The 25,699-nt window shown below is 42.1% G+C and overlaps 1 protein-coding gene across 3 annotated transcripts in view; it reads right to left on the bottom strand.

Annotated features, from left to right (window-relative positions):
- BABAM2 (BRISC and BRCA1 A complex member 2) overlaps positions 1-25,699 on the bottom strand; it is a 403,550-nt gene that overhangs the window by 61,619 nt on the left and 316,232 nt on the right. For all 3 annotated transcript variants that reach the window (XM_043604241.1, XM_043604240.1, XM_043604242.1), the window contains exons 9-10: positions 22,358-22,428; positions 19,716-19,798 (exon numbers count right to left, since the gene is read on the bottom strand). In XM_043604241.1, coding sequence (XP_043460176.1) covers positions 19,716-19,798; positions 22,358-22,428 — 154 coding nt within the window. The remainder of the gene's footprint in view (positions 1-19,715; positions 19,799-22,357; positions 22,429-25,699) is intronic.

Below are 25,699 nucleotides of genomic sequence, written 5' to 3' on the forward strand. Positions count from 1 at the left end.
ACATAATGTGTGTACGTTGAGCTCTTATTCGTGCACCCTCTGCACAACAGACTACCACATCCCAGGGAAACAGGGCAACATCACATCACTGTAAGAATCAAGGGGGCGCCTGTGTAGCTCAGTCAGTTAAGCATCCAGCTCGTGGTTTCGGCTCAGATCATGATCTCACAGTCTGTGAGTTCAAACCCTGCACAGGGCTCAGCACTGATAGCGCCTAACCTGCTTGGGATTCTCTCTCTCTCTCTCTCTCTCTCTCTCTCTCTCTCTGACCCTTCCCCATGCTCTCTCTCTCACAAAAGAAATAAACTTTAAAAAATTCTTTTCAATGAATCAAGAAATTATAGCATTTTATCATTGTGAAAAATAAAGCAAGGAAGGAAGGCAGAGCAGAAAGGGCTCAGAGTTTGAACACTTGGGACTCATTGAAATCATTCTGCATTTATCACCGGTAGATCTTAGGCAGGTTACTGCCTCTCTGCTCTCTACTTTCCCATCTGTAGAATGGCAATCATGATTTTTATCTGGTAGGATTGTAAGGAATACATGAGATAATACACATAAACCGTCTAGTGCAGTGATTATCTCACAGTGAGTGTTCCACAAATGACAATGACTAGTGTTGATTTGAATTGAGGGCCCAGACAGTTTCTCTTCCACAGAAACAGCAGAAGGTATCAACAGACTGAAGGAATAATCATGCCATCTGGGTGGACAGCGGGTTGACTCTTTGTTCAGGAGTAGAAGGCAAAGGTGGTTTAGGTACAAGGAAATACACAACCGACAGCAGTGGTGGCCAAGACCCCCTCCACGGCACAAAGGCCACAAAGCAGGTGCCACACACAACCTCCTAAAGGGCTTGTTCTTCAGTCTGGCCCTTTCTTAGAGACTTTAATGTTAATTTCTGGAACAGCAGGATATATTGATGATCTTCTCATTTTAAGCACCATAAGGGAGGGACCACATCTTATTCACGTCCCCGATATAGTGGATGGTCCAAGACGAGGGTTCAATAGTTTTTAATGGAATTAAAATACTGGGTTGAACCCTGTTTTCCAGGGACCGAGTAATGGGAAATAGTATACTTACTACATATAATGCCAAGGCAACATTCCTTCCAGCATTCTGTAATATGTACACTTAGCCAAGTACTTCTAAGTACTCTCAGGCTCTGGTAGAGCCTCTAACGTGCTCTTCCTGTAACAAAATGACAACACAAAGAACAAAATCCAAAATATCTCAAGATTCTTTTTATCGGGCAGCCCAGGTTTGTTTTTAATCTTTCCATAGCCTGTGTTCACATCTGTGGCCTCCCATTCGTGGGCTCTGGAGCTATAAATCTAAAAGAAGACAGATAAGGCAGAAACCTTGTTAAACACACTCCCCACCAAGACGACAAACATTCAAACAGGAGTGGCCCGCCTTTATCTGGTCACCACCCAGGTTTGAGTCTGTTGCCCTTCTACAAAGGATTTGCTGTCTGAGAAGTGAACATTTTGCCCGGGAGACCAAAAGTCACTCCCCAGTCAGGTATTTCCCAAAGGAGCTGTACTGTGTGTTCCAGAGTGTGGCTCTTTGGGTTGCTATAAAATGCCTTGATCTTGATCTAGGGTTGGACAGATGGGGTTTTTTTTTTTTTTTTTTTTTGATAACCTCAGTCCATTTCCCTGGAAATGCAGGTGTGTTTCCATATACTGACTCCTTCCAGGTGGAAAGAGCACAGGATCCCGTCCAGAAGGCAGAGACTGCAAAGGCGAAATGTTCAGAAGAAGAGAAGTGGGAGAGAAAACAACAACCCAGAGGACTGTTCTGGATTGATCATTTACAGACTGTTTGACAGCAGCCAGATAAGGGGTGGATCCTGGCTGGCAACTATTACTGTGGTGCTTCCTTTAGGTCTCTCATTTTAAGATAAAGAAGAGGTGGCATGTTTATTAAGTACTTTGGTTGCCCTGGAAGTCGAGTATGTACCTGTGGCGATAACTGTATGGCAATGACTCCTGCTTGTTACAAGCCTCAGCTTTTGTTTGCTGAAATGCTGGACCTGGTCACATCTTTGTAGGTCTGAGATACTTTTAAAGGAACGGTATTTAATACATTTAGATACACAGAACTTGCCCTTTGTAGGGAAGGATCAAGGTACAACTTTGCAGAATTTCTCTGCGGGGAGTTATCTCCACAGGAGACATCAAGTCACATTACTCACTGATGAGTATGAAGACCACGGAGTCAGTGGGCGAGCGTGACTGATTTAGTGGGAACTGCAGGGGAAATTCACGAAAACTGCAGGAGAGCAAGACGGGTTCTGAGCTGGGCACCGGGGATCCTCATGGTGATGGGGATGTTCTGCATCTTGACAGTGCCAATGTGAATATCCTGGTTGTTGCTACTGTGCTAAGGTTGTTCAAGATGTCGCCACTGGAGGAAACTGGGTAGAAGGGACACAGGATCTCTCCGTATTATTTGTTACACTGATGCGTGACTATACAATTATCTCAGAACAAGAAGTGTTGAGAAACCATGAAAGACTATGTGGTAGATATGGAGAAGTATAAACAGAACTAGGGAAGGCGATTTCTCCCTTGTTTTGGAAAACAGGAAAGTGGCGTAAGGCATAGAGGACGGCCCTAGACCCAGACGTGTGACCCAACGCAAACCCTTTACCCTTACCTTCCTCACTTTAAAAACAAGGATAATACTTGCCCTCCCAACTCCATGAGGTTTTGGGAGACTCAAATTAAAGGAGACGATAAATGAGAAAGTACTTTGAAATATTGTGAAGTCTTATACTGGATATTGAAGAGACATTTCTAATAACAACTTGGGAGTGACAGAGGCATTATATAAATCCCACCTAAATTTACAATAGCTGGAAAGCTGTACGTTCTTAGCCTTTGTGTTAACTCAGTAACCATGACTGAGGGGAGGTTAGGAATTGCACATCCGTGGCGACAAGACATCAAAATTTCTTGTTTTAGGTGCAGATAAGGTGTGGCATGTGCTTCTTTTCATGTAAGACGGAGGAAAATTAAGAATATAGTCTTATATTTATTTTATCCACCTGAAGAAACTCTGAAAGGCTGAATTGAAAAACTAACAAAAGTGACAAGAATATGTCACACACCTGAAATGACTTTAACATTGTATGTCAATTATACTTCAAAAAGAAGTGATAAGAAGAGAAACGGATTGAGCAGGGGTGAAAGAGAGATTTTTTTCACAGTGTGCATTTTTTAAAAAAATTAGGTAAATATACTGCCTATTCAAACAATAAAATAAAAAATTTTAAAAGGAGGGGGTGCCTGGGTGGCTCAGTTGGTTTGTGGGTTTGGGCCCCGTGTCAGGCTCTGTGCTGACAGCTCAGAGCCTGGAGCCCGCTTCAGATTCTGTGTCTCCCTCGTTCTCCGCCCCTCCCCCACTAGCTCTCTATCTCTCTGTCTCTCTCAAAAATAAACATTAAAAAAAATTTTAAAGGGAAGATTCTTAGGGAGAGTCCCTCCATTTTGTGTGTGGGAGGGACACTTTTGGTTTTTCTCGAAGCCTTAGTAGTTCCAGGAGTGTTAGGGTGGCTGAGTGTTATCACTGAAGGGTGTGTGTACGTGCGTGTGTGCAAGAACAAGCCTGCACATGCTTGAAAATTTTGGCCAAGCCCTACCTGCTTCCTGTTCTCCCAAACTGGAAATACCCAAGAGTTGTGGAAGGTGAATCACCACAGCAGCTACCCCCTGCTTTCCAATTGTGTGTCCCTTAGCTCACTTTAAGAACCACCAATTTAATTATATTATTACCTTACATGGGGAGATTGAGGCGGACCTAACTCACTGGACAGGACAAAATGGGGTCCGAAATAGACACTGAGGTCTTCACCCCCACTTCTGCACTACAGCCACTGGCCAGTACTGCCTTGGTTCCTACGTGGCTTAAAAAAACTAACGTTCTCAAGGTACCAAAGTGAAATCTGGGTTGTTTCGAAGTACTTTGTAGTTGTTAAAATCATCACATTTGGAAAACTGCAATCAAGAAGCCACTCTTTCTGACTGTGTTGGTTTTCTGCAGCCCCCATGATCTCTGGAATAATGGAAACAGTGAATGATGCTGGAGTAAACGGTCTCTGAACATTACAGCATACAGTCTCTTTTTGTTTACTCTCTGTGGAGTCCACGGAGTCTGCGATCTTGGGCTGTTCATCTCCCAGAATAATGGGTCTTTTGAAGTATTCTGTCCTCTTGGGTGGAGGCCAGCTGAGCATGTTTTCATCTTCTTGTAAATACAGTGTTCAAGTGCTTCTCATCAAATAGGTTCTACCTTCTCATTGACCGACTGTGGTGGAACAGTCTGAACTGAGGGTTCTGGCCCACTCTATTCTTCCGACATAAAACAAAGGCTATGCACCATTTGGAGATGCTTTGTTCAGACCACAGTTCATTTCTGAGGTCTCAATCAAACAAGAGCTTAAGGATAAACTTTACAAATTCTTTTTAATTTGTCTGACACAGAAGACAGTTTACAATACATGTGAGGTTTCCAAGCTGCAGCCAAATGAAAAATAGGAAATTTAAGCATAGCTAAAGAGATTTTTCTTTAAAGACAATGTTCACTGGGAAAAGCCTCCTGGAATCTGAGTACACTAGACTGTAAGTTTCTTTAGAAAAAGAACATGTCCCATTCGGCCCTATATCTTTAGTATTCAGCATGGTGCCTGGCACAAAGAATATGCTTAAACGCTCATTGGAGTCAAATGCACCTGTCACCTGGGAGTACATAAAAAGGCAAACCCCATTCCTACAAATGTTCAGGACTATAAAGCTGAATGAGACTCTGCGTCTAACTTGAAAGGCTAACTGGGAAAATGCAAGGAACTAAATTTGTCTCTTCACTGGGAAACAAACCGAGTGGGAACAATGGTTTAGGTCAGAAATTGCAGGGGTTGTTTAAAAAGTGAGTGTTAGTTCCCTGGCCTCAATCACACTCAGATTCCTTTCTGCAATTATCTTCACTAGGCTCACCTGTATGCAAAGTTTGCTGATTGCTGGCAGGCACTATGGTTTCCCTGGAGACAGGGAATCCTAATCCACCTTTTCAACACCCCGGAGAGCTCAAAAGACTCAGAGTACAAAGAGACAGATTCACAGCTGGGCACATCAGAAGTAACACCGGGAGAACCCTGTAGGACCTGGTGTGCAGAAAGGAACTAGGAATTAGGATCCCTCCCCATCATGTAGACTGGTCATATGCATATCTAGGGTCTTCTAATTGTTTTAGAAAACGCAATAGAGTCTCCCACCATTTCCCCACTTCTTTCAAATCATGGCATCATCAGAGAAATGGTGTGATGTTTTGGCACGCTGGGAAAAATGCGTGAGGCCAGCAGAGGTTGCCGACATGGGATCCAGCTTCCATAAGAACTACAGTGATTAGTAGCCTCTTCCCAAGCCAGTGGTGTGCCCCAGCACGTAGACTGGGAAGCTCTAGTGAACTGTTGAGAATGAGAGTTTGGAATGAAAAGGTCTTCGTTCCAATGCTGTTTCCTTCAACTACTAGCTATGGGACACCTGGCAACTAGTTTCCTTTAGTGTAAAATAGGGATCCGTTTTATAGGGCGGCTGAGAGAATTCTATGGAATTATGAATGTACTTAACACAGTAATTTGCACACAATGATCACTCAGCAAATAATATATTCAACAATGGCATTACTATTATTATTGTTACCTATTATTTATTAGAGGTCACTTCGTATCACCAGTAACCTCTGATTGACAATGAATTAGAGAAAAACACCAGGTTGACTGAGACTGACGAAAGTTTGCCAATAAGATGCCTGCCTACAAATGAATTGTGTCTTTTTTTTTTATTGTGGTAAAGTATACAGTAACATAAAAATTACTATTTAAACCATTTTTAAGTGTACAGTTGAGAAGTATTAAGTACATTCCTTTGTTGTGCAACCATCACCATCATCTATCTCCAGAACTGTCTCATCTTCCCAAACGGAAACTCTGTCCCCATGAACCAACAATTCCCCACTCCTTGTCTCCTCAGCCCCTAGTCACCTCTATTCTACTTTCTGTCTCTATGAATTTCACTACTCTAGGTACCTCAAATACGTGGAATCACACAGTATTTGTCCTTTTATGACGTGTTTTGACATTCCCTTTGCCCTCACCTGACTGAAGGCAATGGCTTAACTTTAGCCAAGGGTCATTCTCAGTCCAGAAGCCCAAAAGCCTCTTTCAGGACATCCTAGGTCAGGCCATGTCAAGAATCTGAACCATATTTATGGGAGGAAAACTGTATCAATAAGGTCCAAGTTCCAAACCAGATCCTGTCCACCATGAAGCATGACTGAATCCTTTCGTTAAAGGTTCAGTTGGGCCAAATAGTTCTGAATCATCTGAACTGGGGATGGCTGGGGGTTTGTACAGACTCCAGGAATAGACTCCAGGCCAATAAGCTGTTTGATGACAGCCTCTACCACACATTTGTTCTGTGTGAATGTTCATTCACTCATTCTTCGCTTGGATTTCCATTGGCTCATAAAACTCAACGTATCCCAAACTGGGCTCAACATTTCCAAATCTGTTCCTCCTAATGCAGTCCCTACTTCAAATGATGGCATCATTAGCAGTCTGGATGCCTAATCAACAAACCTGGGAATCATCCTAATTTTCCTTAGACCTTCACCTTGGTTGGGATCAATCACTAAATTTTGCCAGTTCCACTTCCAAAGTATTTCTTGAAACAGTTCCTTTCCCTTCATCCCTGTTATGATTGTTCTCATTCAGGTCTAATCATCTTTTGCCTAAAACATCTTTTTAGGTGTCCTGGTCCCCATTCCAAATCATCTTCAACATAATACCAAAATAGTCCCTTTCTTTAAAAAGCAAATTATGCCACTTCTCTACTGAGCACACTTCAATAACTCCTAGCTATCCTCAGGAGAGAGTCCATATTCATTAGCCTGGTATACAACTCTCTGAGTTCTGGTCTCTGACTGCCTCTAACTCAATCTCTCACAACTCCCCAGGATCCAATACACATTTGAGAAATTCTAAATGGCTTACTGCTCCTCACTCTGTTTTTCCCCTCGGTGCATTTGTTGATGCGATCCCCTTGCCTGAAATGCTCTTGCAGCCCTCCTGTGCTACTGGGCTGGGTGCCCCTTCTCTGTGTTCCCATAACACCTGGTGGTTGCCTAGCATTACATTTGAAATGTTGCATTGTTGTTTTTCTATGTTCATCTTCCTTAATAGACTGTGAGGCATTTTAGAGTGGGTGGCATTCCTCTTGTTATCCCTTGAGTCTTGACTGCCTCAACCAGAGCAGGTACTCAACATATGGTACATGAAGAATTAAATCAACAAATTATTGCATAGGTCAGATCTGGAGGCCACTGGAAGGTAGGAAGGAAGGAAGGAAAAGAGGGAGGGAGGGAAGGAGGAACGAAGGAAGGAAGGAAGGAAGGGAGGAAGGAAGGGGGGGTAGGAAGGAAATACATGTTGGAAAGGAAGAAGTAAAACCGTTTTTATTTGCAGATGACATGATCATGTAAATAAAAATTCTAAGAAATCCACTAAAGGTCAATATGCAAAAATCAGTGGTATTTCTATATACTAACAATAAACAAGTAGAAAATGAAAAATTTTAAAAGAACTCCATTCATAATAGCTTAAAATATACTTAGGAATTAATTTAACAAGAGATGTATAAGTCCTGTATACTGAAAACTATAGAACACTGCTATGGGAAACTAAAGAAGATCTAAATAAATGAGAACATAAAACATGTTCATGAATCGGGGGATTCAATATTTCTAACATGGCAATTCCCTCCAAATTAAGTCACAGTTTGAATGCAATCTTAATCAAGTTTTTAGTGAAAATAATTGACAACCTAATTAAAATGTATATGGAAAGGCAAAGGACCTAAACAGAGAAAACAATTCCAAATAAATATTCGTAAGATTAAAGGACTTATACTCTCTGAATTCAAGACTTACTATAAAGTGAAGGCACAGACATGCAGATCAATGGAGCAGAGTATAGGTACAGAAACAGATCTACACTTATATGTTCAGCTGATTTTTGACAAAGGTGCCAAGGTAATTCAAAGAGGAAAGGATAGTCTTTTCAACAAATGGTGCAGGAACAAATGGATATTAGCATAGAAAAAATATATAAACGATTATATATTACCTTACCTCACACCATACACAAAAATACCTGCCTTACCTCACACCATACACAAAAATTAACTTGAAATGGACCAGAGACCTACATTTAAGAGCTAAAACTATGAACGTACAGAAGAAAACAATGTAGAAATTCTTCCTGAACTAGATTAGGCAAAAATATCTCAAGCAGGACACTAAAAGTACAGCCTGTAAGAATGCAAAGTGGTGCAGCCACTGTGGAAAACATTATGGAGTTTCCTCAGAAAATTAAAAACAGAATTATCATATGATCCAACGATTCCACTATAGGTATTTACCCAAAGAATACGGAAACACTAATTCAAAAAGATATATGCACCCCTATGTTTACTGCAGTATTATTTACAATAGCCAAATTATGGAAGCAGCCCAAGTGCCCATCGATAGATGAATGGATAAAGATGTAACGCACACACACATACACACACACACACACACACACACACACACACACACACACACTGGAATACTACTCAGCCATAAAAAAGAATGAAATGTTGCCATGTGTAACAACATGGATGGATCTAGAGTATATAATGCTAAGTGAAATAAGTCAGTCAGAGAAAGATAAATACCGTATGATTTCATTCATATGTGGAATTAAGAAAACAAAAAAGAAACAAACCAATAAACAGACTCTTAAAGTATAAGTTACCAGATGGGAGATGGGTTGGGGGGGGTGGTGGGATGAGTGAAACAGGTGCAGGGTATTAAGAGTACACTTATCACTATGAGCACTGAGTAATGTACAGAATTGTTGAATCACTATATTATACACCTGAAACTAATATAACATGATATGTTAACTATACTGGAATTAAAATTTTTTTAAAAAGTACATCCATAAATTAAAAAGTGACAAAATGAACTTCATCAAAATTAAAACTTTCTGCTCTTTGGAAAAAAACAGTTGAGAAAATGAAAAGGTAAGCCACAGGCTGGGAAAAAAAAATGTGTAGAGCATATAACTGACAAAGGGCTGGCATCTAATATGTATAAAGAATTCATGGCTCAAATAGAAGATAACAACCCATTTAAAATCAGGAAAAAGATTTGAACAGACATTTCACAAAATAACTTACTTGGCAAATAAGCACATGAAAAGGTGGTGCCCAACATCACTAGTTATGAGTGATGTTGAGCCATAGTTTCATTGTACATTAAAACCACAATGAGATAATACTATGTACCTTACAATGGCTGAAATTAAAAGGATTGATAATGGCAAGGGCTGAAGAGGATGTGGAAGAACCAGAACTCTCATATGTTGTTCGTGAGAATGTAACAAGTTACCGCCCTCTGAAAAGCAATATAGTACTACAAAACTGAGTTAAACACATATTTACTATATGATCCAGTATTCTTTTTACCCAAGAGAAACAAAATATTATGTCCACACAAAGACTTGCACTTAAATTATGTTCATAGGAGTATTCTTTTTTTTTAATGTTGATTTTTTTGAGAGAGAGAGAGAGAGAGAGAGAGAGAGAGAGAGAGAGAACATGAGCAGGGGGAGGGGCAGAGAGAGAGGGAGAAGAGAAACCTGAGCAGGCTCCACACAGCACAGAGCCTGATGTGGGGCTCGATCTCATGAAGTACGAGATTGTGACCTGAGCCAAAAATCTAGAGTTGGACCCTCAACTGACTGAGCCGGAAGCATTGTTCTTACTGGCCAGAAACCGGAAACACATAAAATGTCCACTGCATGGTAAATGGATAAATAGTAGAATGGGAAAATGGAATACTACTCAGCAATAAACAAGAATGAAGTACCGGCACATGCACAACATGGATGGATCTCAAAAACATTACGTTAAGTGAAAGCGGTCAAATACAACTTGATTCCATTTTTATGAACTCTATACATTCTATGAAAGAATAAGCTACAGTAACAGAAAATGGTCAGTGACTACCTGGGGCTGAAGGTCAACAGGGGGGATCCGCTGCAAAAACGTTTTAAAGATGAAACACTTTTTAGGGTGATGAAAAATGTGTCACGTCCTGACTGTGGCGCTAGTTCTGCGTCTCTATGTGGTTGCCAAAATTTATTATTCACTTAATAAGGGTGAGTTCTACTGTAAGTTATAGTAAAGTTATAGTAAGTGATACCTCAGAAAAGACAGGGAAAAAATGTCTCATGGACTTACGAGAGTTGAACTTGTGTTTATCAGGGAGCATATAATATGCAAAAGACAGGTCATTAATCCTTAAATCTGAGCACTGTTTTCCAGTATTTTCCTTATGTTGAACAGTTCTTCAGGCCAGCGTTCACACATATTGCTGCAAAAGTATTTCCCTTGCCTAGGAGTCTTAGAATTCAGCCATTCAAACATAGGAAAAATACTTAATTGGATTGCAGAAACCTGGTTTCTAGTCCTATTCTCCCCTGACGTTACGCTGGCTGAGGGTGAGGTACTCAGACACATCTGAGCTCTGTAACACGGAGTTTTCCGAGATTCTCAGTCAGAGATCTGTACACCTCCCTTCACCTCCCACTCCGCAAGGTCTTGGATCGAATTTGGGTATCTGGGAACTTGCACAGGAAGAATGTGGATCTCTACACTCACTGCCTTGAACTGAAATTTAGCGTTTCCTCCAGTTATGAATGTAGGTAACAATCTACAGCAGTATTAGCAGTACCTTGCCTTTGTTGTCATAAGACATTGCAGATACTTTTATAGCACATGGCAGGTGTTGCCCAGATCTTAAAGTGTTCTTCAATGCTCATCACTATTTCCAAATTACAAGGGTTATTAGATTTGCCACTGGATATTGTTATTTAAGGTTGTTATCAAAGAAGCTCATATTCTGTGTCATACGTTTTTAAGTGTATGATTAAATCACTTTTAATGACTTGATAATATTTTTTAATAGAATCAGCTTCCTTTGCAGTACTATCTATTTTATTTTATACATTTAAAAACGCTGTTTGAAGAATGGATCCACAGGGTTTCTCAAAGGGGTCTTTGGCACAAAAATGTTAAAAGTCCCTCCCTGGGCTAGATGATCTCTAACCATTCGTTCTAGTGCTAAGAATTCTATTCAAAACTGACAGAGAGACTCAATGACTCATATTCTCAACGTTTATTTATTTTTGGGACAGAGAGAGACAGAGCATGAACGGGGGAGGGGCAGAGAGAGAGGGAGACACAGAATCGGAAACAGGCTCCAGGCTCCGAGCCATCAGCCCAGAGCCTGACGCGGGGCTCGAACTCACGGACCGCGAGATCGTGACCTGGCTGAAGTCGAACGCTTAACCGACTGCACCACCCAGGCGCCCCAATGACTCATATTCTAAATGCGATAATTAAAAGCACTGTGAAACGAAGGTGATAAGCAAACGTCAGACCTTATCTTCTACAGGCCCATGGGTGAAGTGATGTTTTAATAATTTCACTCCGTATTTTCTTAGCTAAATTATGGGGAAAGAAAATGGGTGGTGATATCCATTATTTGGGTCCACATCTCTTCTTTTCCAGGGATTTTCAAGATTCATGGGTCCTGACTTATTTGGATTCTAATTTGAACAAACCAATTGGAAAAGAAAAAAAAAACATATATGAGACAAATGGGGAAATTTGAACACAGACTGTTATTAGATGATATTAAACAACATTATAATTTGTTACTGTACTGTAACATTCTAATATTGTTGTTTTGGATACATCTTTTCAAAACTCCTGGGGCACCTGGGTGGCTCAGTTGGGCATCTGACTCGATTTAGGCTCAGGTCATGACCTCACGGTTTGTGAGTTCAAGCCCCGCATCAGGCTGTGTGCTGACAGTGAGGAGCCTGCGTGGTATTCTCTCTCCCTCTCTCTCTCTCTGCCCCTCCCCTGCTTGTGCTCTCTCTGTCTCTCTAAAAATAAATAAATAAACTTAAAAAACAATTTTTAAAAAATCCTTACCTGTTCGAGATACACACTGAAGTATTTATAGGTGAAATGATATTTCACATTTGCTTCAAAATATTCCAGAAAAAATTATAAATTAAATTAAAAAGCAGGAAGAAATCAATGAAACAAGATAGACAAAGATGCAACATGGGTGATGGGCACATAGGGGTTTATGATATTTTTCTATTTTTGTGTTTGAAATTTTTTTAATGTTTATTTTTGAGAGAGAGAGAGAGAGTGTGTGTGGGTGTGTGTGAGCAGGGGAGGAACAGAGAGAGAGGGAGACACAGAATCTGAAGCAGGATCCAGGCTCTGAGCTATCAGCACACAGATGTGAGGCCTGAACTCAGAAACTGCAAGATCATGACCTGAGCCAAAGTCGGATGTTTAACTGACTGAGCCACCCAGGTGCCCCTGTGTTTGAAATTTTTGTAATAAAAAGTTTTTTTTTAAGTTTATTTATTTATTTTGAGAGAGACAGAGACAGCATGAGTGGGGGAGGGCAGAGAGAGAGGGAGACAGAGAACCCTAAGCAGGCTCAGCGCTGCCACCGCAGAGCCTGACGTGGGGCTCGAACTTAAAAACCCGTGGGATCATGACCTGAGCTGAAACCAAGAGTCAGAAGCTTAACTGACTGAGCCACCCAGGTGCCCCAGAAGTGTTTTTTAAAAGAAGATTCATAAGCCATCAGGATAAATCCTGGCCACAGAAATGTTTGGATTGTACTTTGTTTAAAAAAAGAAACAAAAATCCTGCAAAGGAGCATGGAGTTCCTATCACTCCTTCTTGTCTTAGAACCTGAGCTGCTCTCATACTTCCAGTGCCCATTTGGCTCCAACCTTGTAGGTTTGCATTTGCAGGACTTTGTATAATCAGCCATTATAACTGACCGCATTAACTATATCTAAAAGCAGGTTAAATCTAGTCTTTGATAGCCAATAGCCAGTTAATTCTCTAATTAACTCATTAGTTATGTCTTTCTATAGCCACAGAGTGAAACCCTACTCAAGCCGGCATGTTTGCGCCACTGGCCAGGGGTTTACAGCTGGACAAACTGTCATCATCACTGAGGAGCGACACCAGCTTGCTGCCTTGCTGCCTTCAGATCGGTACAAGCCGGCATGTTTGCGCCACTGGCCAGGGGTTTACAGCTGGACAAACTGTCATCACCACTGAGGAGCGATACCAGCTTGCTGCCTTGCTGCCTTCAGATCGGTACTGTCTTTGGTGCGATGTCCACTGTCTACACGTATCTCCCCATGCCTGGGTGAACACTTCTGTTCCTGGGGCTTACAGGGTCTCTGGGAAGCTCCAAAAGCTTTCAAAATTCAACACATACTTGGGGATACTGCCAACCAATCTTCTGAAATAGTACAGTAATGCAGTCTAGCACGTGGGCTCTGGAATCAATGCCTGGATTTCAAACCCTAGCTCTGTCACAGTGAGTGTATTTACTCCTTCTGTGCCACAGTTTTGTCACTTGTAAAATGCAGTAATACTTGTAATTATCCTCAGAACAGTGTTATGTGGATTAAGCCACATAATACCATATATGCAAAACACTGAGAGAAGTGTCTGGAGCATGGTATATGCTCAACACTTGCTGACTGTTATTACTGTAAATATTATCTTTAACAACAGCAAAAGTTTTACCCCCAAAATAATACCCCTGTTTCACCAATGTCAGTAATACTTTAAAATTAATTCTAAGAAAAGATGATACTGAGCTGGATCAATACTCTAAAAGTTATTCTTTGTAAACCACTTCCTTTCACTGAGTTACATGCCTTCTTGGGTTACCATGTGTTCATTTCAAAGCAGCTGCATACAATTTTAAGTCAAAATCACTGAATTTTAATGCCCTTTCTCTGACTGGATAAACTCACCTTAGCAATTACTTTAATCCAACAATTACAACTGAGAGGACTCACACAACATATATGAGAGAGAATAGGGAAAGAAATCACCGCATGGTGATCGTGCATCCGATTTCAACCTCCTTCCTTATGAGACGTCCTTCAAGGTCATTAAAAAGGAGTCACATAAATCCAAGGTATTAGAATGAAAAGGATATTCCCAAGAATATTTTAAAGATTAATGTGGGGCGCCTGGGTGGCGCAGTCGGTTAAGCGTCCGACTTCAGCCAGGTCACGATCTCGCGGTCTGTGAGTTCGAGCCCCGCGTCAGGCTCTGGGCTGATGGCTCGGAGCCTGGAGCCTGTTTCCGATTCTGTGTCTCCCTCTCTCTCTGCCCCTCCCCCGTTCATGCTCTGTCTCTCTCTGTCCCCCCCCCAAAAAAAAAAAAAGAAAAAAAAAAGATTAATGAAATAAATGCTCAAGCCAGAGCCAGAAATTACAGAAAAAGACTTTTCTAGAAAGAAGTAGACTCTGAAGATGAAACCGGACTTTCAATTTGAATCAAAATGGTGACAGTGGTCGCTAAAATTCTAGAGTTTTCAGGTTGTAAACTGTGAACAGGGTGTGCTTCTGTATATAATCAAAAGATGAAAACCGCTTTACCCACCACAGTTAACCACTTTCAAGGAAGTCTGGGAAAAAAATTAACCAAAATGTTTAAAGTATCTGAAGGACCAATAGTTCTCTTAATCAAAGCAAAAAGGCATTTAGAAAGTAGATTTTCTTTTATCTTTTTCCATATTCTTTTATCTCTTTGAACAATAGAGAACTGATTAATTTTACTTTTTATTCATAATCAATTTTAGCTCCTGCTACTTTGATAGCTATCATTCCTACTAGAAATGATAAAATTAAGCCACAAATCTTCATAGATGCCTCATCTGAGGTAATCATATTAATTCTACAGTAATATTACACTTTCTCTAGATTCACTTTGAAATGAATTCTAACACTGAAATGAATTCTAACATTGTGGTTCCAATTTTAATCACTTTAGTGATTCTGATTTGTTCTTCAAATCTATTTATTTATATAACAATGTGACTTGTATCCAAAAAGTAAGCAAGTTTTGAAAAACCACACGATGTTGGTTTTTACAGAATTAGTAGCCATCTCGCTTGTCGCTATAAAGACACGATGTTGATTCTGTGGCGAGGACATGAGCCCACCCCACTTTGCCGAGGAACTAGTCTTTCCCAACCGGCCTAACACCACCTTCCCTCGGTCTCTTTTGCAGCCCCCTGCTTTGTTCCGTTATATCACTTGTCAGCATTTGAAATTTACACAGTTGATAGTTTTAGTTCTTTATTGTCTGTCTCTCTCACCAGACTTGATTAGGGAGGATCTCTCTTTTTCTACATCTCTCTCTTATGTATAAAACGTATGAAGCTCTCTCCCTGCCCGCTCTTTGTGCCTGGCATATGGTAGGCACGCTCACAAGCTAGTTGTCTTAAAAAGATACACCACCGTGATTCACCATTATCTGACCTCCTTTCTCATCAACCAGACCAGGGATTGCACACATTTTTGGTACAGGGTCAACGAGTCAATATTTTAGGCTTTACCACCTCTGTTGCCTATTCTTTCTCCTCCCACTTCCAATAACTCTTTAAAAACACAAAAACCACTTTTAGCTTAGGGCCGTATGAAAACAGGCTGAGGGTGGGATTTGGCCTGCAGGGTAGCATTTGCCAACTCTTATGCCAGGCTCTAAGTGTCTTCAGAGCAAGCCTGAGTTATGGACCCATTTCTGTCCCCCGGGACCTATCATAATCCTAAGCACATACAGGTTCTCAATAAACCCAGAACTCAGTTGCATTGGGTTGAAGTGATTAGGTCAGGGGCAGAGAAGATAAAAAATTAAATGGAACAGCCCAAACGGTCAGATTTAGAGCAACGGATATTTTGCCACGGAGACCTGGCTTGCGGTCCAGGCCGGATGACTCAAAGGGTCGCTTACCAAGGATTTACGGGTAATGAGAAAAGACAGCTTCTCATACGATCACACGCTCCCTCGCTTGCCTTGGGAGTCACAGACCTCAATACCCTCCACTTCCGAGCAGCGATCCTACTACCGTGGGCCGGTGCCTCCTCTCATATCTACTTAGAGTGCCACTGCCTGGGACCATGAAGAAGAGCTGATGTTTTTCCCAGTGGTTGCTTTTATTCTGTGTTACCGTGCTTTGCTGTCTGGTTCTCCTGTCACCCAGCATTCTCAGAAGGTGCTGGCTTAAAGGTGACATGTCCCTCCAGAGCTCGGCAAACACGGAATTACCTCCATAACCACTACAGATAATTCTCACATGTTGGCCGGGAAACCTTCCTGAACACAGTTTTTGGATGGGAGCACTCCCTGATTCTTGCATGGTTCCAAGTCTTGCAGTTTGTTGATAATGGATGAAGGAAGGAAAGAAAGAAGGAAGAAGTGGACAAAAACTCTCCACAGCCATGATCATGGCCCCGTCCCCACTCCTGAAACCGGCAGAATGCTGGGAGGTTGCAGAGGTTCCTGAGAGAACCCAGAATATGTACAATGTTTTCCCCAAGGACATTCTTGCTTCCGCACACTCTAGCAAAGTGTGAGGTCAGAGCCGCCTGCCTCGAGAGAGAAGCGCCTCTTTCCTCTGGCATCCAAAATGCTCAGAATTCTTACCAGCACCTGCCCTAGTGACCAAGTTCTTCCTGGGCCTGGGAAAGGGGGAGAAAGGAAGGAGAGCAGGGATGTCATCCGGTGTCCTGCCAGGTGCTCACCCTCCATGGAGCAGCGGGGCCAGCCATGGAAGACTGGCTCCATCCCTAGGCACTTCCTTCCTTGTTCATGTTCTTGAGATCTCAGAATAATTCACTGCAATGTTCTTTCAGTAAGTCTCTGCCACCCTGTATTCGCTTCCCTGTCTTCACGGAAAGAAACAAGGGAACAAGTGGCCCCTTGGGTGCTGTAACCAAGCAGGCAGACACTGAAAACAGGTGAGTGTCAGATGCTTAACTGCGTGACAGAACAAAACACATTGTCCAACCAAGCTTCACTTTGATGCAGCAAGTCCTACGTTTGTTTTAGACACAAGAAAGAAGCAGAAGGGTGAGAATAATATATGTAAAGGCAGGCTGCGTGTTGATGATGGAGCAGGAAATAGCATCTAGCCCCATGATTCACAGACGAGGTCATATCCGCCAAGGAGCCACGAGTGCAGGCAGTAATGCTAAGAGACAAGGGGCAAGCAGCCTGGGGAGGAAGAGAGGACCGGCCTGAGGAAAACACTCCAGAAAAAGTAAATTAAATGAATCCCAAAGCCCTAGTAGCTGTTGTAAAGAGTGCCTGTGGGTTCTACATTTCTGAAGAAGAGAACCACAACTAAGTGGAAATGTGACTCTGAGACTTCATGTTGCACATCTGACTTGGAAAAGCGAAGACAGGAAGGTGGAGAAGGAGCTGTAAGAAACACCGGACCCGCGGTACCAGGGGAAATATTCTTTGGGGAACAGACCTTCCAAAGGAACAGGAACCGCTCTAACACCACGTGTACCGATGAGGGAGGGCAGGAGCTGGCAGGTGAGTTCTCCCTCAGCCCCGTGCAGCCCTCCTGCTCGCCGCCACCAGAAGAGTCATTGTTGAGTCGCATGCGGAAGACACAGGTGAGAATGAACAATGGCAAGAGCATCTTTTGTCCCTTCATATCTGATAGGATCTGACATCAAGATTTTGGGAAGTAGAATCATGGCTGGAAAACCAAAATAAGTTTCATTTAAAGAGCTGAGATTTCATGCCACTGCAGTTGAGCATTCCTCTAATTTCACGTTTGCAATTATCCTTCTGTGCGTCCCTCCTTCTGTGTCCTTCTCTCACAGCCACTCTGGGTGGCTTTTGACTGTCACCACCACCACTCGAGGCAGGGTACAGGTCCCTCTTGCTGGGCTGGGCTAGGGGAACTGCACCAACCAAATCACCCAGGCACCTGTCCAGGGTCATGAGAGAAGAACCAAGAATGTAATCAGGATCTGGGGTCGGGTTACCAGGCTAGAAGCAGACTCGCTGGGATCAAGATGGTGTGCAAAGTGAATGTGGCAAATAGGAAATGGGATCTCACAAGGGAATTAGGACTCAGAATGAAAACAACAAAACGGCAACACATAAGGTGAGAACCAAAAGTGGTGGCTGGAAGAACCAGTAGGGCCACGTAAGATGACCAGCAGAGAGGAGATTGCCAGGAGGCCTTGACTGTGAGGCTTCCTCTTCCACCTGGCCCTGTATTACGGGTTGAGCTCCATATGCGAATGTCTCCACAGGACTTAACAACCAGGTTCCCAGGGTACATATGAGGAAACGAAAGCAGAGGGAGGCTCGTCCCAGTGATCTGAACATCATGTAACTAGTTGGAGGAACACCCAAGATTAAAATCTCTTTTTATCTGTGCATAGAATGAATACACTGCGATATGCTTGCATTCCTCAGGTGCATTTAAAGAGATGATCCCAATGCAGGACTAGCTATAGAGTAGAAGCCCAATGTGAAGCACTTCATGACGAGGTGTTTATCATTGGGAAACACCTCAAAATCAGAGCCAAGGCTCAGTTATCTCTATGCAGATTATACCATGGTATTCGAGGCTTTCTGTCTCTGTCTCTTACTGTCTGTTGGTGTGAAATGGGGTAAGACAAAGGAATTTAAAAACTATTTTTTAGTCTAAGCAAATCGCAACCAAGAATGTCCGTCTGCTGGGGAAACAAAAATCCCCAAGTCAATGGCTTTATACTGTCTGATGGCCTGGTTCAATAGGGCCAAGGCTCCTCTTTCTGGAATAGTTTATTAAGGTCTAGGGTAGTTTTATCCACTGAATGAAGTCAAGCCAAGCCCGCTGCTTTTCTGTAATTTGATTTGTGAGAGCTGGAACTACGTGTCTTCGGCTTAAAGACTGGGCATTTTGCAGAGCAAACCTGGCACCATGGGTTAATAATTTTTATATAACCAAAAATAAATGAGAGAGACTTCAAATTATCCATCAGGAGAAAGGTGGACCAAAGTTTACTGACTCGCTGATTAATGTAACACAATAAGCATTTAAATATGCCTATCTGTGGAATAAAAATGAAAAGTGACACCGGGGATACATTCCAACTTGTCTCACCTTTTACATATCTATTATGTGTTATCAAAGATGTAGTCTTTTCCCTTAACAAGGATGATAACCACATGACCAAAACAAGTATGTTTTGAATAATCCTGAAAGTTTTGGAACCTCATGCTGGAAAGATGCTTTGAAATAGGAATCTGGAACCCTGAGTTCTTAAACTCCGGGTTTCTCAAACTCAGCACTATTGACAGTTTATACCCAAATGATTTTGTTGTTATTGGAGTGCTGTTCTGTGCATTGTAGGATGTTTAGGCAACCTCCCAGCTCTCTACCCACGAAATGCCAGTAGCAACAACCACCATCCCCACTCCCCTCCTGCTCAATCGTGACAATCAAAAATGTCTACGGACACCGCCAAATATCTGCCGAGGGGCAAATTATACGTGGTTGAGAACCACTGGTCTAGAGATATTTTCTCTTTAAGACCACGCGGTAAATATACTAAAGTAAAAGGAATCACAGCAGGGCACTAAAGGTTTTCACAGCCATTATTACATACGGTTTAGTACATGGACGTACATGCAAATGAATGTAGGCTGACGTGCTCATAGCAAAAGTATACTCACTGTGTACAAGAAAACAGAAATCTTTCCACATCAGCAGCAGAGTGAGTTTTGTAAAGCCTTCTGCATCATATTCCACGACACCTCTGGGTGATAAGAACACACACACAAAGAAGAAACCCTCATAAAAACAAGGCAGAAAAGAGATGTAAAGAATAGATTCCTAGAGTCACGGTGACTGAATCCAAGAGGCATTTAAGGTGAGTGTTACCACAGGAAGAACATGGGATTTGGAATGGCAGCATCTACATTTATGTTACAGCTTTGCCATTTACTACCTATCACGACTCCAGGCAAATCACTTAACCTTTGGAGCCTCAATTTCCTCATCTGTAAGACAAATAGAACAATATTTTCGAGCTTCAATACAGGGTCGTGAAAAACAAGTAAGATAGACCATACAATGCTATGCAAATGCTGGTTATGAGTAAAAGGACAAATTAAGCAATCAGGTCAACAGGGACACTGCTGTCTGGATGGTGATTAAGACCCACTTTCACTCGGGCACTAAAAAGCAATGAGCAGTGACAACGTTACTAAGTCTGGGAGTCTATGTTAGTTTCTTCCAAAGTACTTGGAACCCTTTCACTTGTGTCCCCTGTCCTCCCCACCGGGCTCAAGACAAAGTAGCCACGTTAGCTGGGTGGACACTGGTTCAGGTGGGAGATGCACAGGACGGGTGTCAAGGAGAACAGCCCCCGACTGCTAAGGGCCTGGCCAGAATCCTGATAGGCTAGCCTCCCCCATTCCCCTCAAGAGCTGAGTGCTTGGGAGACGTGACCATAAGGTGACAATACTAACTACACAGAGGACAGGCATAATCTTCTCTGTCATCCACCAGTGGCGTGTGCTATCTCCCTGGCTGAGTCAGGCCAATCAGACTGTCGATACCAATGGCCTGCCAGTTTCAGTAGGAAGGGTGAACTCATCATAAGGGCAAAGGGAATTAGGACACTAAAGACTGAGTGATTTGCTCAAAGACTGTTGGCACATCATTCAGATGACTTAGGTCAATAATTTTAGTCACCGGTTTATATTTCTTTTCGTGAATTTATAATCAACTCAACATGTTAAACATCGCTATCTAAACTTTTTAGATCCTGCATGCTGTACGTAAAAACAAGCACAGAATCCTTTCCATTATGCATACAGTACAGTAATAGAATAGTATTTGCACAGGATTTAGTAGTTGTATACAAGTACTACTATATTACTGTATTATATGCATAATAAAACATACAAAAAATGTATATTAAAAAAGAGATTTTCAAAAAAGCTGTAAATGCGAATTTTCCGATTTTTCTTGGGTGCGAATGGTTATGGGTGAGGTGGGGTGTGTGTCCCCTACTTGGGAGGTTACTATGTTAGCTCCTTCATTTTTCATTCTATATTCTTAAGATAATTTCCTCAAAAATTAGAAGTCCAATGGTGCCATTTACTAACCACTGTTTGTATCATAAGAACTTTTTCAAAATGTTCATAAGTAAAGCTGAAAAAAAATCGTTGAGTATTAAAGGCTTATGTGAGAGACAGTCACACTTTAGATATTGACAGTTCTATTTTGGAGGCATAAAAAATTTCACTATGTATAATGAGAAAATTTCTTAAAATTGTTTTGAGGAGTCAGAAATTTTGCCCATAATTATGCTACAGTTTATAAAATTATATCCCTGGGAATGGCCAACCTTATTCTTTGTTTTGCCTGCTCCTGCCTAGTCCCAATTTTTTTGGTCCCAATTTCTTCACTTCCTTGTTTAAAATCTTAACTTTGTGTGACTATATATATCTTTCTATCTTTATAAACCTTCTCTGGAACAAGGTGGGCTATAAGCAGATCGCTAACCCCCTTAGTGCTCAGCCCCCCTGAATGGGTAGAGCCTTCCATCTTTTGAAGAAGACTGTGGGGAAAACACGGTCCCTCTGCCCTTGAGCTAAGCCCTGGGCAGAAGCTCAACCAGGCCTCAGACGCCATTTAGGAAAACAGAGCTGCAGAACATCAGGCCACCGGCAACCTGAAGGAGGGGGCCAGCCACAGGGGCGGCAGCAGGAGGAGACGCACTCCCCAGCCCCACGCCTGCTTTCCCCTCTCTGTGCCTTCTTCCAACCCCTAATCCCGAGTGTGAGTCGCTGCTTTTGCATTGTCTAACGCCGGCTTTCCTCCCTGAGAAAAGCCTGCCTGAGTCCCGAGAACCAGGGTTCCCGCCCTGGCCCTGTCTCTTCCGGGCAGGTCACAAGACTTCCCAAAGGTCCAGGGCTTTCTTCAGTCAAACGTGCCAATAATGCCCACGTGGCTCCCTCCCTCACAACTCCAGGGAGCAGCTGGAGGTGTGTGCTGTGCACACTGCAGAGAGCTCAAGAACAAGCAGGCCTCGCTGCCCTCGTTACTGCTGGGCTTGGGGTTAGTCGTGAGGCTGATCCAAATTCTGCCCCACAATCAATAACGCGATTCTGATATGTAGCAAAATCCTAAAAAATGTCTTCCTGGGAGCTTTAGCTTAAGCAACCTACCAAAAAAGAATCAAAGTGGCACTGAAAAGCTATTCCGTACAAGAGCAAGCTGCTATTTTCTCAATCAAGCTCTTGCGTTAGGGCCATCAGGACGGGAGGACATTGTTGGTACATGGTTTAAGCACAGAGGAACTTACGTGCCAAAGTGACTGAGGAAGGCAGCAATATACTCCCTTCTTTTGTGGTATCCTTGAATCACATACTGCACCTGAAACAGGAACCCAAAGCTGAGGAATAGGGAGTTTTCAGATGCTATTTTACAAAGCATTTCAAAGATTCAGGGAGTAGAAAGAATGGTTAAATGAATGCCCATATTCCTGCCACCTGTATTCAACAACTGTGAGTATTTTGTCTGGTTGCTTCAACCAGCCATCTATCTCCCTAACAAGCTATTAGTCAATCTTGCTGAAACATTTCAAAGGAACTTAGAGACACCATGGAAGTTTCTCCCTAGATACTTGGGCATGTACCTCCAAAAAATAAGATATTTTCCTACAAAGCCACAATGTTATGATCGTACCCAACAAATTATCAGCCATTTTCTGACTTCATCTAGTGCCCCAGGCGTTTTCAAAATATCCCAATTGTCCCCAAAATGTTCTTTTAAAAGACAGGGCATACTCAAGGATCAGGCATTTAATCTAGAAGTCTATTCATGTAGATTAATAGGACCGTGTGTGCATGTGTCCATGCCTGCATGCACATATATGATTCTGACTTTTCAAAGAGATTGGGCTGGTTGTCTTATAGAATGTTCTGCATTCTAGACTCTCTGATTGTTTCCTTACTCCCTGTATTTGTCCTCTACTCCCTGTATTTCCTATTAATTGGAAGTTAGACTAAAGGTGTGACTAGATTGGGGGTGCCTGGGTGGCTCAGTTGGCTAAGCGTCCAACTCTTGATTTTGGCTCAGGTCATGATCTCAGGGTCATGAGATTGAGCCCCGTGTAGGGCTCTGCACTGACAGCACGAGGTCTGCTTGGGATTCTCTTGCTCCCTCTCTCTGCCCCTTCCCTAATCACGTGTGCCTGTGCATTCTCTCTCTCCCTCCCTCCCTCTCTCTCTCAAAATAAATAAACTTAAAAAATAATGTGTCTAGACTAGATTCAGGTTAAATATTTTTGGCAAAACAACTCCATAAGTGATGGTGGGCTTGATCACTGATTTAGGTGACGACAGCAGGATGACAGCAGGACTAATCCATCATAAAGGGAGGTTTCCCCTTTGCTGCCGCTGGCAGTGACCCCTGGGTATGCTTCTCTAGGCATGAGAAGACCTAGTCCCCTCTCGATCTTTTACCTCACGGTTTCGATACCTGTTGGAGATCCTTGTCTGAATCAGATTTTTCATTAGGAGCCGAAAAGTGGTGATTTTTAAAAATTCTAACCCTCCTTGTGTACTTACCATCTGGAATTCTCTGTAAAGAAGAGTTTCCTCACATCTAATGGGGGCTATTTTATCCTGAATTACGACTCCTATTGAAAAGGCAGGATAAGGCTTAATTCTTTCTTTTCAAATTCCTAGTATTCAGAAGAAGGAGTGTTACAATAGATTTTATTTTGCCTTTTCAGATTTCCTTGTTATCACCAAATGACCGTTTTTATTTTTTAAAAAATTGTGAACTTATTAAGCTGGGCATCTGAAAGTTAGTCATTTACCCATCAGCTACTAACACAAAAATTCATTCCTTATAATGTCCTCACAGCGGCTCAAAGAAACGGGGCGGGGCGGGGAGAAGCGGCCCCCCAAATTGTTTTTATTGGCTATAGCCACAATGAGTTTCCATGGCTAACAAAAGCTCGAGATAAAGTGCTTGAAATAACCTTGACACAATTGGTAGTGATAGCCATTTTGTACCCTTTAAAAGTAAAACAATTCTATTTATATAATAGGGGTTTATGTCAATTTATAAAAACAGTGCTTACTTTGCAGGCTTAATGCAGGATCAGAAATGTTATTTTGGGAAAAGAAAAACAGATGATAAGTTTGCTTAAGTGGCTTTGTTTAAAAAGGGGATGAAAACAGTTCTGTGTACTTGATTTTAAAAACAGAAAACCATTTTAACAGAAACCCACAACAAAACTGGCTATAAAGATAGATTCCCATGTAATTATGGAAATTCATTTGAAGAGATTGTTTCTAAAAGCAGCCCATACTGTCCTCGTTTGTAGCAAGCATAAGAACATCAATTTTAAAAGACAAGTAAAATTAATGAAAGGGAACCAGATAAGAAAAACAAACCGATTCTTGTATTTCTGGGAAAATGGTAATACAATTTTTTGGAGAAAAATGTATGACTAGAAATTAATCTCAATTGGAGAGCTTTAAAAAAAGGCTTTTCTTCTCAATTCTGGAAGACCAAATTTGCATGTTTCTCTAAAATACTGGGACACAGATTTGAAGGCAGTGTAGAGTCCCACAATGTAAATAAGAATTCTATCCTCCGATCAGTCCTCAAGGAGGGCAGTGGCTGGGGGAATTTGGTCCAATGAGAAGCGTCCACTTCATGAGAGTTAGATGCCCTGGAATCTGTGCCAAGCCCACAGACTGCAGAGTTGCCAGATTTTAGGTTCTCTGACATTTAAAAACTAATACTGAAGACTCTGAAATATTATTGTACTTTTAAAATATTTTCTATATAGAGATGAGCCATCTTTTGAAAGAAAGAGACAAACAAAAGATTTATTTTCCAAGCCAATGTGAACAAGTCAATAGGGGCATAGAAAACAGTACTTTGGAACTTAAGTGAACTGAGTCAGTCCATGTAGAAGAAGAGAGTAAATCAGTATTGCTTGTGGATTAACACGTCCAGTATTTAGCTAAATACACTGGCTGGACATGAACGAGCATATTCTTATGCTTTTTTAAAAGTATCTAACAATAGCCATTAACGTAAACTCAGCTACTTGACAGTGTAATGGCTCATAAATGCAGCTCAGGGAAAGCTTTCGATAATCTGATGTGCTGGGTTATCGGACCGGCTGACCTGGAGATCTCGCCCTGAGGAGCGGGGCTCTGGCAAACTGCTCCTGGACAGGACACGGACAACCAGGAACTCACTACTAAAAAGTGAGGTACAGAAAAACAGAAAGAGCTGAAGGCAGCTCTAGTGAATTACCTTGATGCTAGCCAGTGGCAACCCACCCCCCCCCCCCCCAAAGCCATGCATGCATGCATCAGATAACTGGGAAATGGAGGAGTTCAAAGGTGAACGATCTAGCAAAAACTCAGGACACAAAGGAAATTTCAGAAGAAGGAGACAGAAGTTTAAAAGATGAAGATAAGGCTGGAGCAGGAGGTCAGAATCCTTCGAAAAGGAAGGAGGGCGAAGAACTAGGGAGAGAAACGGATGAGCTGTAATTCACAGTAAGAAAGGCCGACGTCAGGTGGAGACTGACTCTAAGATGGGGTGAAGAAGCTGGCGCCTGCACACAAGGCCGTGTAGGTGCCACGCTGGAGAGAGGAGCCTTACAAGGGGC

Source organism: Prionailurus bengalensis, chromosome A3 (assembly GCF_016509475.1).
Source record: "Prionailurus bengalensis isolate Pbe53 chromosome A3, Fcat_Pben_1.1_paternal_pri, whole genome shotgun sequence".
Lineage (NCBI taxonomy): Eukaryota > Metazoa > Chordata > Mammalia > Carnivora > Felidae > Prionailurus > Prionailurus bengalensis.